This window comes from Thalassophryne amazonica, chromosome 7 (genome assembly GCF_902500255.1).
Source record: "Thalassophryne amazonica chromosome 7, fThaAma1.1, whole genome shotgun sequence".
Taxonomy (NCBI): Eukaryota; Metazoa; Chordata; class Actinopteri; order Batrachoidiformes; family Batrachoididae; genus Thalassophryne; species Thalassophryne amazonica.
This window is the reverse complement of record NC_047109.1, coordinates 63,822,787-63,840,285: the sequence shown is the minus strand read 5'-3', so window position 1 is coordinate 63,840,285 and position 17,499 is coordinate 63,822,787. Positions and strand designations below refer to the sequence as shown.

Here is a 17,499-nt window from a genome sequence, read left to right as displayed (position 1 = left end):
CCTGGTTGAAGCTGACGTAACGGTCCATGGACCATTACGTCAGCTTCAACCAGGGCATCGTGTGGTCAGTCCAGTGCCCTGGGGTGCAGTGGCGTTATCCACAGGAGGTCACATCTCCAAGTGAAACTGGACTGGCATGGAGAGGAGCATCTGGCGTAAAACTTGTGCCAAATCTTGGTGTGGATCTGTAGCGGATTCGCTGTGACCACTCTGAACTAACTGGGGCAGCTGAAAGATGAACATGTGTTTCTTAGTGACTTGTTTTAATGAATAAATACTTATATATTATTGTAATATTTATATCTAATATCCTTCCAGGGCTTGAAATTTAATATGAAGAAGAAAAAAATGAAATAGTAAACCACAAGATGGGTACTTCAAATGTTTTGTTTGAGCACTTTATTTTCTAGATGGCAAGACTTTTGTTTTAAACTGTTAAAATAATAGAAATAAAGAAAAATGTGTACATAATTTTGACTGGTACTCTACATACGAGGTCTGTCCGTAAAGTATAGGTCCTTTTCATTTTTTTCAAAAACTATATGGATTTCATTCATATGTTTTTACGTCAGACATGCTTGAACCCTCGTGCGCATGCGTGAGTTTTTCCACGCCTGTCGGTGACGTCATTCGCCTGTGAGCACTCCTTGTGGGAGGAGTCGTCCAGCCCCTCGTCGGAATTCCTTTGTCTGAGAAGTTGCTGAGAGACTGGCGCTTTGTTTGATCAAAATTTTTTCTAAACCTGTGAGACACATCGAAGTGGACATGGTTCGAAAAATTAAGCTGGTTTTCAGTGAAAATTTTAACAGCTGATGAGAGATTTTGAGGTGATTCTGTCGCTTTAAGGACTTTTCACGGTGCGAGACGTCGCGCAGCGCTCTCAGGCGGCGTCATCAGCCTGTTTCAAGCTTAAAACCTCCACATTTCAGGCTCTGTTGATCCAGGACGTCGTGAGAGAACAGAGAAGTTTCAGAAGAAGTCGGTTTCAGCATTTTATCCGGATATTCCACTGTTAAAGGAGATTTTTTTAATGAAAGACTTATCAGCTGGAGATGTTCCAACTTGTCCTCAAGGCTTCCAACAGAGGTGTTTTTCCTGTGGCGGAGCGTCGCGGCGGCTGCGAGCCGACGCTGTAATCCGCCCGCACATCTTTCATTAAAAAAATCTCCTTTAACAGTGGAATATCCGGATAAAATGCTGAAACCGACTTCTTCTGAAACTTCTCTGTTCTCTCACGACGTCCTGGATCAACAGAGCCTGAAATGTGGAGGTTTTAAGCTTGAAACAGGCTGATGACGCCGCCTGAGAGCGCTGCGCGACGTCTTGCACCGTGAAAAGTCCTTAAAGCGACAGAATCACCTCAAAATCTCTCATCAGCTGTTAAAATTTTCACTGAAAACCAGCTTAATTTTTCGAACCATGTCCACTTCGATGTGTCTCACAGGTTTAGAAAAAATTTTGATCAAACAAAGCGCCAGTCTCTCAGCAACTTCTCAGACAAAGGAATTCCGACGAGGGGCTGGACGACTCCTCCCACAAGGAGTGCTCACAGGCGAATGACGTCACCGACAGGCATGGAAAAACTCACGCATGCGCACGAGGGTGCAAGCATGTCTGACGTAAAAACATATGAATGAAATCCATATAGTTTTTGAAAAAAATAAAAAGGACCTATACTTTATGGACAGCCCTCGTAAATTGGATGTGATCAAATGTGATTTACAACAACTTGCTTACCCCACACATAATTATAAACCACATTTTTCCTCATTAAATTAGATTAGATTGGATAGAACGTTATTAATATCTTGGGAAGACAACATCAGGGACATTGAAGTTGCAGCACAGTGGTGGGCACAGCTAACTGAAAAGTTAGCTTCGATAAACATTAATCTGCCCACTGAAAAGTTAACTTTTCTAATGATAAACCGCTAAAAATGTAGTGGAAGTTACCACCAACTTTTAGTGTTGACTCGGTTGTGGCCACATCGGATTACTTCTGACAAGCCAGTTTCAAGTTTAAGCGGCGCAGGGGCTGCTGGGTAAATTCAAAGGTCAAGTCACATAATGTGTGCATCCGCCCTTTTCAGGTTTCAGATCTCGCAAAACCTCGGAGAGGTCGCCGTGCTGCGAGATCTCAGTATCATTGAGATCTGCATTGAGACGCTCTGATCACGCTGCACTTTAACCGCTGCACACAGACAACACCATTAACATCGCAACATAAAACTATTTTTATATTGTGCCTAAAACTCTCATGAATATATTCTCTGGGTTTATAGGCATTGTTATTACGTTTGTTTTATGTAAACACACGAGAATCACAGGCTGTCTCTCTGTTATTTTCACTGGGAGCTGCTGGGAGCTACACTCGCTTCCTAATCATGTGTTAACATCTTGATTATTGTTCTTTACAACACTGTTTGTCCTCTTTGTTCCAGACTAATATATATAATATGTCTGAAATTCGGTTTGCGTTTATTATTTATTATAAGCCTTCAGTTAATTAAAAATGCTGCAGCTAGAGTACTGACGGGGGACTAGAAGGAGAGAGCATATTTCACCCATATTGGCTTCTCTTCATTGGCTCCCTGTTAATTCCAGAATAGAATTTAAAATTCTTCTTACTTATAAGGTTTTGAATAATCAGGTCCCATCTTATCTTAGAGACCTCATAGTACCATATCACCCCAATAGAGCGCTTCGCTCTCAGACTGCAGGCTTACGTGTAGTTCCTAGGGTTTGTAAGAGTAGAATGGGAGGCAGAGCCTTCAGCTTTCAGGCTCCTCTCCTGTGGAACCAGCTCCCAATTCAGATCAGGGAGACAGACACCCTCTCTACTTTTAAGATTAAGCTTAAAACTTTCCTTTTTGAAAAAGCTTATAGTTAGGACTGGATCAGGTGACCCTGAACCATCCTTTAGTTATGCTGCTATAGACTTAGACTGCTGGGGGGGTTTCCCATGATGCACCCAGTGTTTCTTTTTATTCACCTCTTTTTGCTCTGTATGCACCACTCTGCTTTAAATCATTGGTGATTGATCTCTGCTCTCTTCCACAGCATGTCTTTTTCCTGATTCTCTCCCCTCAGCCCCAACCAGTCCCAGCAGAAGACTGCCCCTCCCTGAGCCTGGTTCTGCTGGAGGTTTCTTCCTGTTAAAAGGGAGTTTTCCTTCCCACTGTCGCCAAGTGCTTGCTCATAAGGGGTCGTTTTGACCGTTGGGGTTTTTCTGTAATTATTGTATGGCTTTTGCCTTACAATATAAAGCACCTTGGGGCGACTGTTTGTTGTGATTTGGCGCTATATAAATAAAATTGATTTGATTTGATTTAAATTCCACGCAGATTAAGCGTAGCAGACACGGATTATGCACTTTAATTGTTTTAGCAAGTTTTCAGGCTATCATGCATGCAGACTCTTATTAATGTGATGAAAAGCAGATGAAAAGCATAAAAAACACATTTTTGTAGTATAATATTCATTTACAGTTGTCATCATGTGGATTCTCTATGTTGTTTTGACTGCAGTGACTCTCTGGCACGCAAGGGATTATGGGATACATGAAAACCCTGGATTCCCAGGATCACAAACACAAAATGAATGCATGAAAAATAAATAAATAAAAATAAAAAAACAAACACTGTCATCATCTTCATCAAAAGCAGCAAATCGTAGTATTAAAAGTCACAGTTTATCTCCATATTATATATTTGTAAGCCGTTAACACAGCTACGGCTCACTCATATTGCAAAACAAATGCACGAAAAGTAAACAAATAGAAATCCTGATATTTGAGCTTCTTACATACCATTTTTGTCCATGGTGTAACTTCTTTGGGCTCTATGTTGCAACAACAGCAATGTCTTCTTACCAGCACTTGTGTGCTTTGACCTGTGAACCAGAAGTGTTAGCTCGCTCTCTGTGCATTTACGCTACAGGAGCTCATCTCGACAGAACACCGCCCTGACTGTTGCAGACACACAGCATATAGGAACTAACATGTATGATTTTAGGGTTTACAAACGTTTTTGACCATTAAACTTTACTCAATTTACCAGCAAAAAAATGTTAGCGGACTGAAAGTTAGTAGAACTAAGTTTAGCAGAAGCTAAATGGTTTTCAAAGCTAATGGTTTTCAAAGTTAGCTGAAAAGCTAATTTGCTAACAAAAAAGTTAGCTTTGCTACTTAGCTGTTAGATGGAACTGTGCCCACCACTGTTCCAGCAGCATTGTCTACATGCTTCACACAAAGAAGCATACAGAGTATTAAAAGTGAAAGTAAAAAACAATTTGCAAATATAAATATAAATGCACAAATATACATACCAGAAATACTGCTCCCTACTTGTTGACTGACAACTACTGTTCCTCTCATTCCTGTCCTCTGTCTTCCTGTTACTCCTCCTCCCCCTGAGTGAGGAGTTGTACAGTCTGATGGCCTGAGGGACAAAGGAGTTTTTCAGTCTGTTGGTCCTGCACTTGGGAAGGAGCAGTCTGTGGTTGAAGAGGCTCCTCTGGTTGCTGATGATGGTGTGCAGAGGGTGACTGGCATCATCCATAATGTCCAGCAGTTTTTCCAGTTGTTCTGTTCTCTGCCACCATCACCAGAGAGTCCAGCTTCATGCCAACCACAGAGCCTGATCAGTTTTTCCAGCCTGGATGTGTCCTTCTTGGATGTGCTACCCCCTCAGCACACCACGGTGTAAAAGAGGATGCTTGCTACCATGGACTGGTAGAACATCCACAGCAGCTCCCTGCAGATGTTAAATGACCACAGCCTCCCCAGGACATACAGCGTGCTCTGTCCCTTAGTGTGCAGGTGGTTGGTGTGGGTTGTCCAGTCCAGGTTGCTGTCCTGTCACAGCTCGAGGTACTTGTAGGAATCCACAGCCTCTTTTAGCTTGTGTGTTTAAATGTCAGCTGGAAAAATGGTGCTCCCTTACTTTTTAAGGAGCACTTATTGTGGTTTAATGAAGAAAACTTTTGTTTCAACCTTTCATAATCACAATAGTGTGACTAAAACCAATAAAGGCCTCCAGTGTTGTGCAATATATCAAATCTGAGGCTCATGTGACTTTGGTGTTCTGTGATACAGGCTACTTATTCACAGCTGTGACTCACAAATGGGGGTGAAAGAGTCTCTGCAGATGTCATGATCCTGCAGCCAAGCCAAATATATGATCCACTTATGGTGCACATAATTCTAAGCTGCTGGGGATCTTAAATAAAAGTGTTGGCAAAGTCGAGGAAGATCCATAAATACGTCTTTGGGTATAGTGGCCACCAAATCACTCAAACACAGATGGGTTTCTCTGACTTCTTGCAATTTTACAGAGGGCAAGTCATTTGAAGTAACACAATTTATGTGCTTTTCAGCTCCATGATCCCTGCACATTCACACTTGTGCTAAAATTGCAAATGAATGAGTGGATTAGTGCAAGGGAAGCTAAATATTACACACAAACACTCAAAACCAAACCACACGTACAGTGACTGCTGTCAACATTACTTTTTTATTACAGATTCAACAAAAAAGCTGAAAGATGTGCTGCAAGAGTTCCATGGAAATGGTGTTTTGGCTAAATATAATCCAGAAGCGGTGAGTATTGTACACACTGGAACCATACAGCAGTGTTATTATTACTCCTGTTCACACAAAAGGAAAATTTACTCTTGAATGATGGATGATAACAAATGTGTTTGAGTGCATATATATATACAGTGAGGAAAATAAGTATTTGAACACCCTGCAGTTTTGCAAGTTCTCCCACTTAGAAATCATGGAGGGGTCTGAAATTTTCATCTTAGGTTCATGTCCACTGTGAGAGACATAATCTAAAAAAAAAAAATCTGGAAATCACAATGTATGATTATTTTAATAATTTATTTGTATGTTACTGTTGCAAATAAGTATTTGAACACCTACCAACCAGCAAGAATTCTGGCTCACACCTGTTTCACCTGTTTGAACTTGTTACATGTATAAAAGACACCTGTTCACACACTCAATCAATCACACTCCAACCTGTCCACCATAGCCAAGACCAAAGAGCTGTCTAAGGACAACTGTAGACCCGCACAAGGCTGGGATGGACTACAAGACAACAGGCAAGCAGCATGTGAGAAGACAACAACTGTTATGATTATTTATTAGAAAGTGGAAGAAACACAAGATGACTGTCAATCTCCCTCAGTCTGGGATTCCATGCAAGATCTCACTTTGTGGGGTAAGGATGATTCTGAGAAAGCTCAGAACTACACAGGAGGAACTGGTCAATGACCTGAAGAGAGCTGGGACCAAAGTCACAAAGATTACATTAGTAACACATGATGCTGTCATGGTTTAAAATCCTGCAGGGCAGCAAGGTCCCCCAGCTCAAGCCAGCACATGTCCAGGCCTGTTTGAAGTTCACCAGTGACCTTCTGGATGATCCAGAGGAGGCATGGGAGAAGGTCATGTGGTCAGATGAGACCAGAATAGAGCTTTTTAGAATCAACTCCTCTTACCATGTTTAGAGGATGAGAACAACCCCAAGAAAACTATCCCAACCGTGAAGCATGGGGGTGGAAACATCATACTCTGGGGGTGCTCTTCTGCAAAGGGGACAGGACGACTGCACCGTATTGAAGGGAGGATGGATGGGGTCATGTATTGCGAGATTTTGGCAAACAACCTCCTTCCCTCAGTAAGAGCACTGAAGATGGGTCATGGCTGGGTCTTCCAGCATGACAATGACCCCAAACACACAGCCAGGACAACTAAGGAGGGGCTCCGTAAGAAGCATTTCAAGGTCCTGGAGTGGCCTGGACAGTCTCCAGACCTGAACTCAATAGAAAATTTTTGGAGGGGGCTGAAACTCCATATCTGAAAGATTTGGAGAAGATCTGTATGGAGGAGTGGACCAAAATCCCTGCTGCAGTGTGTGCAAACCTGGTGAAAAACTACAGGAAACATTTGACCTCTGTAATTGCAAACAAAGGCTGCTGTACCAAATATTAACATTGATTTTCACAGGTGTTCAAATACTTATTTGCAGCAGTAACATACAAATAAATTATTAAAAAATGATACATTGTGATTTCCAGATTTTTTTTTAGATTATTTCTCTCACAGTGAATATGCACCTAAGATGAAAATTTCAGACCCCTCCATGATTTCTAAGTGGGAGAAGTTATTTTCCTCACTGTATATATATATATATATATATATATATATATATATATATATATATAGTTTACATACCCTGGCAGAAGTTTAGTTTTTTGGCCATTTTTAAGAGAATATGAATGATAACACAAAAACTTCTTTTTCACTCATGGTTAGTGGTTAGGTGAAGCCATTTATTGTCAAACAGCCAGGTTTACTCTTTAGAAATCATAATAACAACACAAACTATCCAAACGACCCTGATCAAAAGTTTACATACCCCTGTTCTTAATACTGTGTATTGCCCCTTTAACATCAACGGTAACTTGGAGTCTTTTGTGGTGGTTGTGAACGAGACTCTCTGATCGTAAAGCTGCCACTGAATACATTTTGGACTTTATTTACATCAGTTACAAAGAAATGCAAACAATGTGGCACTCTATGGTAAATCTCCATGGAGTAGACAGTTCTCAAAACCTGAGTGACTGTGGATGAAGGAGAGCAGTGAGGAAAGCCACCAAGACACCCAGACAAACCAGGAGAGGTTATGGGCTTATGTGGCTGTGATTGGAGAAATTGTGCACAGTGCAAGCTTTGCATCACCAGTTATCCATCTTCATGATGAAGTGGTATAGAGGAGGATTTTCTTTAAAAAAAAAAAAGAAACTTCTGCCAGGGTATGCAAACTTTTTAGCACAACTGTATATTTTGGCTTGTAGCTGATGCTTTAATTTTAATTCTTGACTATACTAAGGGCCCTATCTTGACACACCTCACTCAACACCAAAGAGCTGCATTTGTTATTCTCTTTAAACTGTAGTGCATCAGGCCAACAGGATTGTGGTATTTAGAAAGGAAAGACAATCACGTTATCCTGTGAATATAAAGTCTCAACACCAAAGAGCTGCATTTGTTATTCTCTTTAAACTGTAGTGCATCAGGCCAACAGGATTGTGGTATTTAGAAAGGAAAGACAATCACGTTATCCTGTGAATATAAAGTTGAAATCCTGTTTAAAAATGACTGCAGCCACATTTTAATGAATTAATTATCAAACAAGAAATAATCATTCAGACCAAAGGTGCATGGTCAGACATCATGTCTTTGAGGTAACATTTTATTTATGCACATGCAAACTGTACATAAAAATATTGTCTCTCTCTAACATGCTGCACCTTACAGAGGCAGGAAATCCTCAGTCAGGTAACTAACACTCCCTCAACAACACCCCCCCCCCCACCACCACCTCAGTTCATTTACATCAGCTTCATTGGTATGACCATAATAATGTATTTTGCAAGAACTACATGAATAGACATTTACAAGCGATTGGAATAAAAAAGATACAATTATTTGTGTTTGTGGAAATTTCAGACGCACACACACACACACACACACACACACACACACACACACACACACACACACACACACACACACACACACACACACACACACACACACACACACACACATATACAACCCCTGGCAAAAATTATGGAATCACCGGCCTCAGAGGATGTTCATTCAGTTGTTTAATTTTGTAGAAAAAAAGCAGATCACAGACATGACACAAAACTAAAGTCATTTCAAATGGCAACTTTCTGGCTTTAAGAAACACTATAAGAAATCAAGAAAAAAAGATTGTGGCAGTCAGTAACGGTTACTTTTTTAGACCAAGCAGAGGAAATATATATATATATACAACCCCTGGCAAAAATTATGGAATCACCATATATATATATATATATATATATATATATATATATATATATATATATATATATATATATATATATATAGATAGATAGATAGATAGATAGATAGATAGATAGATAGATAGATAGATATGAGAGTTGGTTGAAATGTTCTGCCTTCTACGTGATTATTCCTAAAACAAGCAAGATACTAACATGAATTGCATATCTGTTTAAAGCTTGGAATGTTCTCTGGCAGTGCCATTACTTTTCCACATAGTCACCTTACCTTCCCACACACTTACACCAACGGCGGACAAGTTTTTGCATCCATCGTTAAAGAAATTGGGTGTCTTCTCTTGGCACCAACGACTCGCAGCTGCTCGCAGTTCTGCATCATAAGTGTAAAGTGTCCCTTCAGGTGTTCTTTCAGATTGGGGGAAAAAGTTAAATGTCAGAGGGCGTGAGATCCAGACTGTAAGTCAGGAGTGGTAAGATTTGAGCCGCTGCTGTGCCTCCTGTTTTCTTGACTTGTCTGCAATTCTTCAGCATTGTCATGCTGAAGAATTGCACGTTTTCTAGGATGAACCCGCTTCAAGCGCACAAACTGTCCATACATTGATTGGAGTTCACAGTGTTGCCATGGTCCAAAAATTTTTCTTGTGAAAGTGTAGTGACACGGACCCACAACAGGGGGCGCAAATGAACGGTCAATAGATGAGCCAAAAGGTAACAATTTAATGTTGTGAAGGTGCACAATGAATACACAGACAATCACAGAATTTGATAACAGTCAATCCACAAAGGTGACGTGTGGGCAGGCTCGAGGATAGAAGACGTCTGTCCTGAGAAGAGCCGGAACCACACGATTTCCACCGCCACCGAACCTGGTGAATACTGGAGCCGCCAAGTCCCGAATTCCCAGGTGATCACCGTCCCCGGCTGTTGGATCTGGTACTGCTGGCGAAGAACAAAGACAGTCAAGTGTGAGTGTGTGTACACCCCGTAACAACAACGGTGGGAATGCCACCTCCACCTCTAACACACACTCGTGCAGCGTCTGTTTAACCACTTATCTGACGGACGTAGGACGAAACAGTCGCGACCCACGCCGGTCCTCTGGGTAGACAGCTGCAACACAATAGCTCTTAGAATCAATCAATATAGTACGCAGGCAGAGAAAGTTACCTCCATAGAAGTACGATATCTCGGCAACGAGGTGGAGATGACGTCTGGTCTTTATGGAGTGAGATGCTGTAGAGTAGATGGGTGACAGCTGTCAAGAGATAATGAGTGACAGCTGTCACCCCCGGCTGTGACCGTGGCGGCAGCGCCCTCTCGTGCCTGAAGCCCGCACTTCAGGCAGGGCGCCCTCTGGTGGTGGGCCAGCAGTACCTCCTCTTCTGGCGGCCCACACAACAATTCTATGAGGACTATGTCATCACGTCCACACTTGATGCTGTGTATCTGTGGCTGTTATGGGGCGCCCACTGCCTGCCTGATCATGCAGACTTGTCATGGGTGGATTTTCACCCTTCAACCTCCTTCATCGTCTCCTGACTGTGCTGACATCTACACAGGAATTGCCACAGACAAGCACTCATTCATCAATGAGTATCCACGGGTGCACGACCCTCCACTGTGAGGAATAACAAGAACAGCACATTGTTTCAAATGCACGTCTGTGTATGTCCCCAAACTGCTGGCAAAGACTGCTTGGTGTCGTGATTGTCAGTAAGTTAACGATTTTTCTCATACCAGTTTCACTTCGATATATTGCTTGTTATTGAGATAATTACACTGGAGGCAGAAGTCAGCTGAACCTCGTGCATATATAGTGAACAATGTGTCGAAACAAATCTTAGAAATCAAAGTACATATCTGTTACTCTTTCCGTCCACTCTGTCTCTCTGTCTGTCTGTCTCTCTGTCTCTCTCTCTCTCTCAAGCAGCCATGAAACAATAAAGAATTGAAAATGAATGCTGATAGCTTTTAGTTTTTAATGAGGAACAAAATTACAGATTTCTGTTCTTTACACGGGTAGGAACCATTCTTGCTTTTGTCTTTTCCTAATGTCTGGTGCTAATTGTGTTCACAGTCAAAGACTGTTAAACATGACAGATGATTACATTTGCATTTTTAAAATAATAACTCTTACTATTAAGTTTTTTTCTTTGAATAATAAGCTTAATGCTCAGCAGAACGGCTTTTGTAACAGGAATGGTCCAGAGAATTCTTGTTTTCTTTGCATAGCAACTCTCAAATAGAACTAATTAGTAATCTGCCTCGGTAAATAGCCAAGAAAGGTCAAAGATATAGAAATAACTGTTGAATCATTAATTTCTTTCAGTTTCAGAACTGTTGCTGTACATAAAGGTTAAACCTGTAGCATGGAGAGTACACAAAGAAAACAATCTGACACTGCACTGAATGCAAAGATGGAGAAACATGTTCCACCCAAACAACACTTTTGACAGGTTTCTGAGTTCAGAAAATCTGTATATAATTGTTCAAATAAACACAGATCTTCTCTCGAGGTGAGAAAACATTCTTATATCTATATTATAATAGGCAAGTGGCCTCTGTACGCGTGTATGCGTGCATGTGTGTGGCTTCGATCACAGACAAACTGGGGAGAGCTGACATTTGCCTTTTGGTATGCTTGTGTATTTTAGGTGAAGGATGAACACTGCGAAAACGGAAAGTTGATGGGATTAATATTTTTGGAGAAATTAGCGATATTAGCTAACAACAGTGAACAATGAACATTGTGCTACAATGCAGCAGGGGAGTTTGTGGTTTTTGGGGTTTTAAATGTTGGAATTGTGAGTTCATGTTAGTTTAACAGGGTTGTTATTGTTATTAATTTATTGTGTTTTTGTAGTTCGATTGGTTTATTCATTTTAGTTAAGTGTTGTAGTTAATGTTGCTGTTACCATGAGTGAAAAGTGTAATGCGTTTGATGTCTTCTGCTGCCGTCTCTGTTGTGTGTGTAAAAATAAAAGGACTTGCTTGTGGCAGAATGCAGAAAAGACAAAAAGCTGTGCGTGCCTGTGTGATTTTATTGAGTAAGTTCAATGTAAGTACATAATATAATTGTAAACACATTAAAAATATATGGATGCACAAGAAAGTGAAAACAATTATTTCCATTGTGGTCCATTTAAAAATCAAATGATGAAATAGAAGTAACAATGAATAAAATAATAATAACACTGATAACACTGGTCAACATGATTTTTCTTGCATGGAGTTTTTCAAAGGGTTTTGGGTCATTTGGGGGCGCTGAATACGAATCTGGTGTTAGTTTTTGCCAATCACATCACGTTTCTGAGATATGAAAACATATTTCTCATATCAAGCATTGAAGCAAAAGCTGCAGTCTCACACACCTCTTCAGCACCATAAAAGATATTTCAGCTCTTGTTCACATTTTGTGAATCTGGTTTAACCCCTTAACGCCTATTGTCGCATATATGCTACAATATTTGACTCAAATATGCAACATACCAAATTGACCAGTATGCCTGTTGTCGCATATTTGCAACATACCAGTATTATTATTATAACATTATAACATAAATTATTACCAAAATACCAAAATTACTATTTATTTTTTGTGCAAAAGTGAAATTAATAATCTCAACATTATTTACCATCTACTTAAAGGCAAAAACACACACAAAACATTTTTTTATATACAGCTATATAAATTCAGGTGTTAAGGGGTTAAAATATGCTTTGAAGCTACTTTTGTGCATGATTAGTGGCATCAAACGTAAATGTGTAATCCATCAATATGGAACATGCAGATTAGACAAAATGTGATGTGATAGAAGAAATCTGAGCTCAGATTCGGATTCAGCACCTCAAAATTACCCTAAATCAGTTCTCAAAGTCAATGCAAGAAAAAAAATTGTTGACCAGTGTAATAATAATAATTATAATAGTGTGTATATGGTAACAAGAACCTAAACTATTTATGAATACATTAAGACAGTAAATTAATGTTACAAAATTACATAATTAACAGGAGATAAAAGAGTTGAGTTTTTCTTCTAAAAACTATTGAGGTCTAAGGTTTTAAAAACATTCTGGACTCAAACAATATTGCAAGTCATTATAGAAACTTTGCATAATTTATTACCACCCTTGAAAACTGTCAGCTACCTATTTTTTAAATACTACCCAATCTAGAGCTCATGGATCGCCACGGGTAACCCACTAGTTCTTTAACAATATAACTCTGAAATATTTCCCTTAAGGCAGGCAGCACGGCCGATTAGTGGTTAGCACTGTTGCTTCACAGCAAGAAGGTCATGGGTTCGATTCTCATCTGTGGCCTTTCTGTGTGGAGTTTACGTGTTCTCCCTGTGTTTGCGTGGGTTCCCTCTAGGTCCGGCTACCTCCCACATCCAAGACATGCAGGTTAGGTGGATTGGAAAATTTAAATTGTCCGTAGTTGTGCGTGCAGGTGTGATTGTGTTTGTTTGTCTATATGGGGCACTGCGACGGACTGGCGTCCTGTCCAGGGTGTACCCCACCTCACTCCCTATGACTGTTTGGGTAGGCTCCAGTCCTGTGACCCTTAAAGTAGATCTGCATTGAAATAAATGCAGTCAGATCTTTGGACCAAAAAATGACTTATATTTACACATAAGATCCTTCTGAATGTAGTAAAGTAAATCTGCAAGCCCAGATCTGTCATTCAACGGAGAAATCTTCATTTAAAAATGACAAATTTACAGATAATATTTAGCCCTCCGCAAAACTGTCATCTCATCATGGACGTTGCCGAGACATCAGGGAGAAGACCCTCTCCCAGCATGCATTGCGCGCGCCAACTGTAATTTGTGGATTTACGTCAGTTTGCATCTGCACCTTTTTCTAGTCTTACGGAAGGATCTAATTTTTTAAAACTTCATATTGTCTTGTGGTACGCTTGGTGAGTACACATTTCTTTTATTTGTGCTTGAAAATTATTTTTGTGGACTTTTTCATACGCCCGTTTGATTGAGTGGTGTCGCATTGAAAATCTACTGTTTTTCGCCTCCGGTGTACCGTCGCGGGCTACGGAGGTGAGACCCGCAAAGAATTCAAGTCATTAAAAATATATAAACCTCTCTCAGCGGCCACGGAGCTCTGCGGCTCCGATTACCGAGACGTGCGGCGCTGCGGATTTTGCCGCAAGAAGTCTGTCCTTGGGAACAACAGGTGTCACCACGCGCTCTGCATTAAAACGGCGAGCGTAGTCTCTGGACTTGTGCCAAGTTGGCTGCACCTCCATTCAGCAGGCAGGGAGGTGGTGCCGGCTGCACAGCAGACACGGGGGTGTGAGTGGCCCGTGGCGGCATTTAATGAGCGCATGCACTCGGTAAGCGCATCGGGGACAGTGAGAGCGAGGCGTCGGGGAAGAACAGCACCTGCTGTCGATGCCGCCGCTGATCTGAGCATGCAGAGCTGTATCTCACATTCATTGCAGCTTACTTTTGGATGTTGAAACCAGGATGTGTATAACAGTAACATTACTAACACTTAAAATCAGTTTCAATGTGGGATCGGACTGAAGACGGGAAGGCGTCGTCTCATCCCTGATGTCATGGAAATGATCCGGATGTACAAACAGTTTTTGTGGCGGGCTAAATTTTAGTTGCAAATTTGTCATTTTTAAACGAAGATTTCTCCGCTGAATTACAAATTTGGGCTTACAGATTTACTTTACTGCATTCACAAGGGTCTTATAAATACATATTAGCTATTTCTTTCTGAAATCTGACCACATTTATTTCAATGCAGGTCTACTTTAAATGGAGTAAGCAGTTGAAGATGAGTGAAGATATTTCCCTTAAGCCCTGAAAGTAAAATAACATGTTCCATTTCTGTGTTGGTTCAGGAGATTGACTTTGAGGGATTCAAGGTGTTTATGCAGACGTTCTTGGAGACTGAACTCCCAGAAGAGTTCTGTCAGCACCTCTTCATGTCATTTAGCAACAAAGGATCAAAACTGAGTCCCACATCTTCAGACAAGCCCAGAGTCTCAGGTAAGTGTCAAACTAAAACCTTTGCAGTTATCAACACATCATTTTAGTGTTTTGGAGAAGTCATTACAGGTATCAGCTGACTCCTTTGGACCAAACATTAAGATTGTCATCCTGACAAACCCACAGAGCTTTGGAAGTACACAGTCGTTTTGCATTTGTGCCATCAGATAATCATGTGGATTTTTTGTTGAATCTGTTCCATTGCTGAAAATTGCATTGTGAAGTTTGCCAACTGTCTTGGCAGTAGCCCTATTTGTTTACTGCATTCAATATTAATACCTCAATTTAATGTGGTAATAAGAGTTTTTTTTTTAATGAAAACAGTACACATTGCTTTTATTATCATTTAAGTGCAAATGAACCAATTTTCTATTTATTCAAATTTTCAAAGTTATTGAACAACAAAATAACAATGAAACAAGGTAATTTTGCACAGTGAGATAGAAAATAAAGACTTAAATTTACCTTTGAAAGTGCTGTGTTAAATTCCCAGTCAATCATTTTCTTCACACCCAGTTTTCTTTCAACAAATCAAGGGAAGGTCCATTTGCACATTGACATGTTTTTTTTTATTTATTTGTAATTTTTCCTGTTTAAACCATCACAATGAAGTTGAAATTAAACCATCAAGATGTGCTTGTCATATTGATCTTTAACTTTAATTCAAGTGGTTCAACAAAATATCGCTTTATTCATTTTAGGATTTACAACATACACCATCCCTCCATTTTCAGAGGCCATAAGTAATTGGACAGACTAAATATTGGATCATTATTAATACAAATCGGCACTTTTTCAGCCAGTTCTACCAGAAAGACACAGGGACCAAGATTCAAGTTAAGGATTTTAATCCACAAAGTTAATGCACAAAATAAAAGTCTTTGGTGGAGGTCCCTGTCATACCAGGAGGATGGGTTTCAAGCTCTCAGCTCCTGCCATTCATAGCAGGCAGGGGCATCGGTGGCAGTGGGGTGGAGGAGGGAGCGTCCCTAAAAAAACTAAAAACAATAGAGTGAGGTGAGTTAGGACTGACATTTTTATATAATGTGTTTGTCTCCTGTTGGTTGTAAGCTAATGACTGAAAGGTGACTGGCTGTTTTATATTAGACATTATCACAGTGATTAGCAGCTACTGAAAAATAAATATGAAGTTTTCATCTTCCTGGCAGAACTTGCGCTTATGCTGCATTTCTATCAGAAAGACACAGGGGACAAGATTTGAGCTAAAAGTTTGAATCCAAAAAGATAATGTACAACATGTTAGAGACTTTGGTAGTGGTCTGTGCCACTCCAGGAGAATGGGTTTCAAGATCTCAGATCCTGCCATCCATAAAAATTGAATTTAAAAATTTTACCCACCATGGTAGTTATGAAAGAAATATGAGATGAGTGTCCTGATTAAGCACCCACACAAACAATTTCTTTCCATCGGTTTCAGCATTTTCAGTGGAGGGAAAACGCTAATCAGGACTCTAGTGAAGGACAAATTAAAGAGTTTTTCACTTTAAAATGTGTCGCAAGTGATATTGCATAGTATTACCATTCATTCAGGAAGTTGTGTGTGAGGTGCAGGTCATAGGCTGAAACAGAGGCACCTCGATCAGTTAACAGTAGTCATAGATCACTGCAGATGCCACTGGCATTATTCCAGTTGTCATAACTTTTGCGATAACTTCCAACATTATCTCTTTTGTGTTCAACCTGAGAATATCAGTGCACCAGATTCCAGAGCATCCTTTCCATTAAAGATAATGACACATTACAATATGATTGATTGATATTATGTTTGGCCCATACACCCATTAAATGGACTGCATTTATATAGCGCTTTTCCATCTGCATCAGACGCTCAAAGCGCTTTACAATTATGCCTCACATTCACCCCAATGTCAGGGTGCTGCCATACAAGGCGCTCACTACACACCGGGAGCAATAGGGGATTAAAGGCCTTGCCCAAGGGCCCTGAGTGATTTTCCAGTCAGGCGGGGATTTGAACCCATGATCTTCTGGACTCAAGCCCAACACCTTAACCACTAGACCATCACCTCCCCTGTGTAAAGCATTATTCCAGCCTCTTTGCACCCAACATTTTGGTTTGTGTTAATGTGCAGACATGGCCTGAATCTATTTGTGATATGTACTTTAGACTGTGCACCATTGATCGTCAACATAGGGCCTTATTGGCCTATTAGCTTATGCATCATAGCACATAGTACATTGTGTGTCTGGATCAGTCGACATGTCTATTTCTACATGTGGTAGTGATTTTTTTTCCATTCTTTCATTAATAATAGGAAGTGAGACATTTCAAATCACTGTCATTCTTCAGACTCTGTGCTCATCATCACGTCACATCCATTTGCCACTGATGTCAAGTCCCCTGCTGCCATTAAATCAGGTTTTATTACTTTTTATTTTCCTTTAATATTATATCACATCACTGAAGCTATAGAAGGTGATTTTCGATGGATTCTTGGATGTGAGGCCATTATTCAATTGGACCTGTTGTGATGGAAGCAGTTTTCATCTCGTAGTTGACTGAAAAAGCCCTCTCTATTTTCAGTAAGTCTGAGATGTAGCTCAAACTGTCTAAGACATTAGCCAGCTAAGTATT

General features: G+C 40.3%; 1 protein-coding gene across 1 annotated transcript in view; it reads left to right on the top strand.

Moving 5' to 3' along the window:
* The window catches only part of dgkb (diacylglycerol kinase, beta), a 290,604-nt gene that overhangs the window by 97,178 nt on the left and 175,927 nt on the right, over window positions 1–17,499 (top strand). Inside the window, exons 3-5 of the mRNA XM_034174329.1 lie at window positions 5,523–5,599; window positions 8,330–8,350; window positions 14,738–14,885. Coding sequence (XP_034030220.1) covers window positions 5,523–5,599; window positions 8,330–8,350; window positions 14,738–14,885 — 246 coding nt within the window. The remainder of the gene's footprint in view (window positions 1–5,522; window positions 5,600–8,329; window positions 8,351–14,737; window positions 14,886–17,499) is intronic.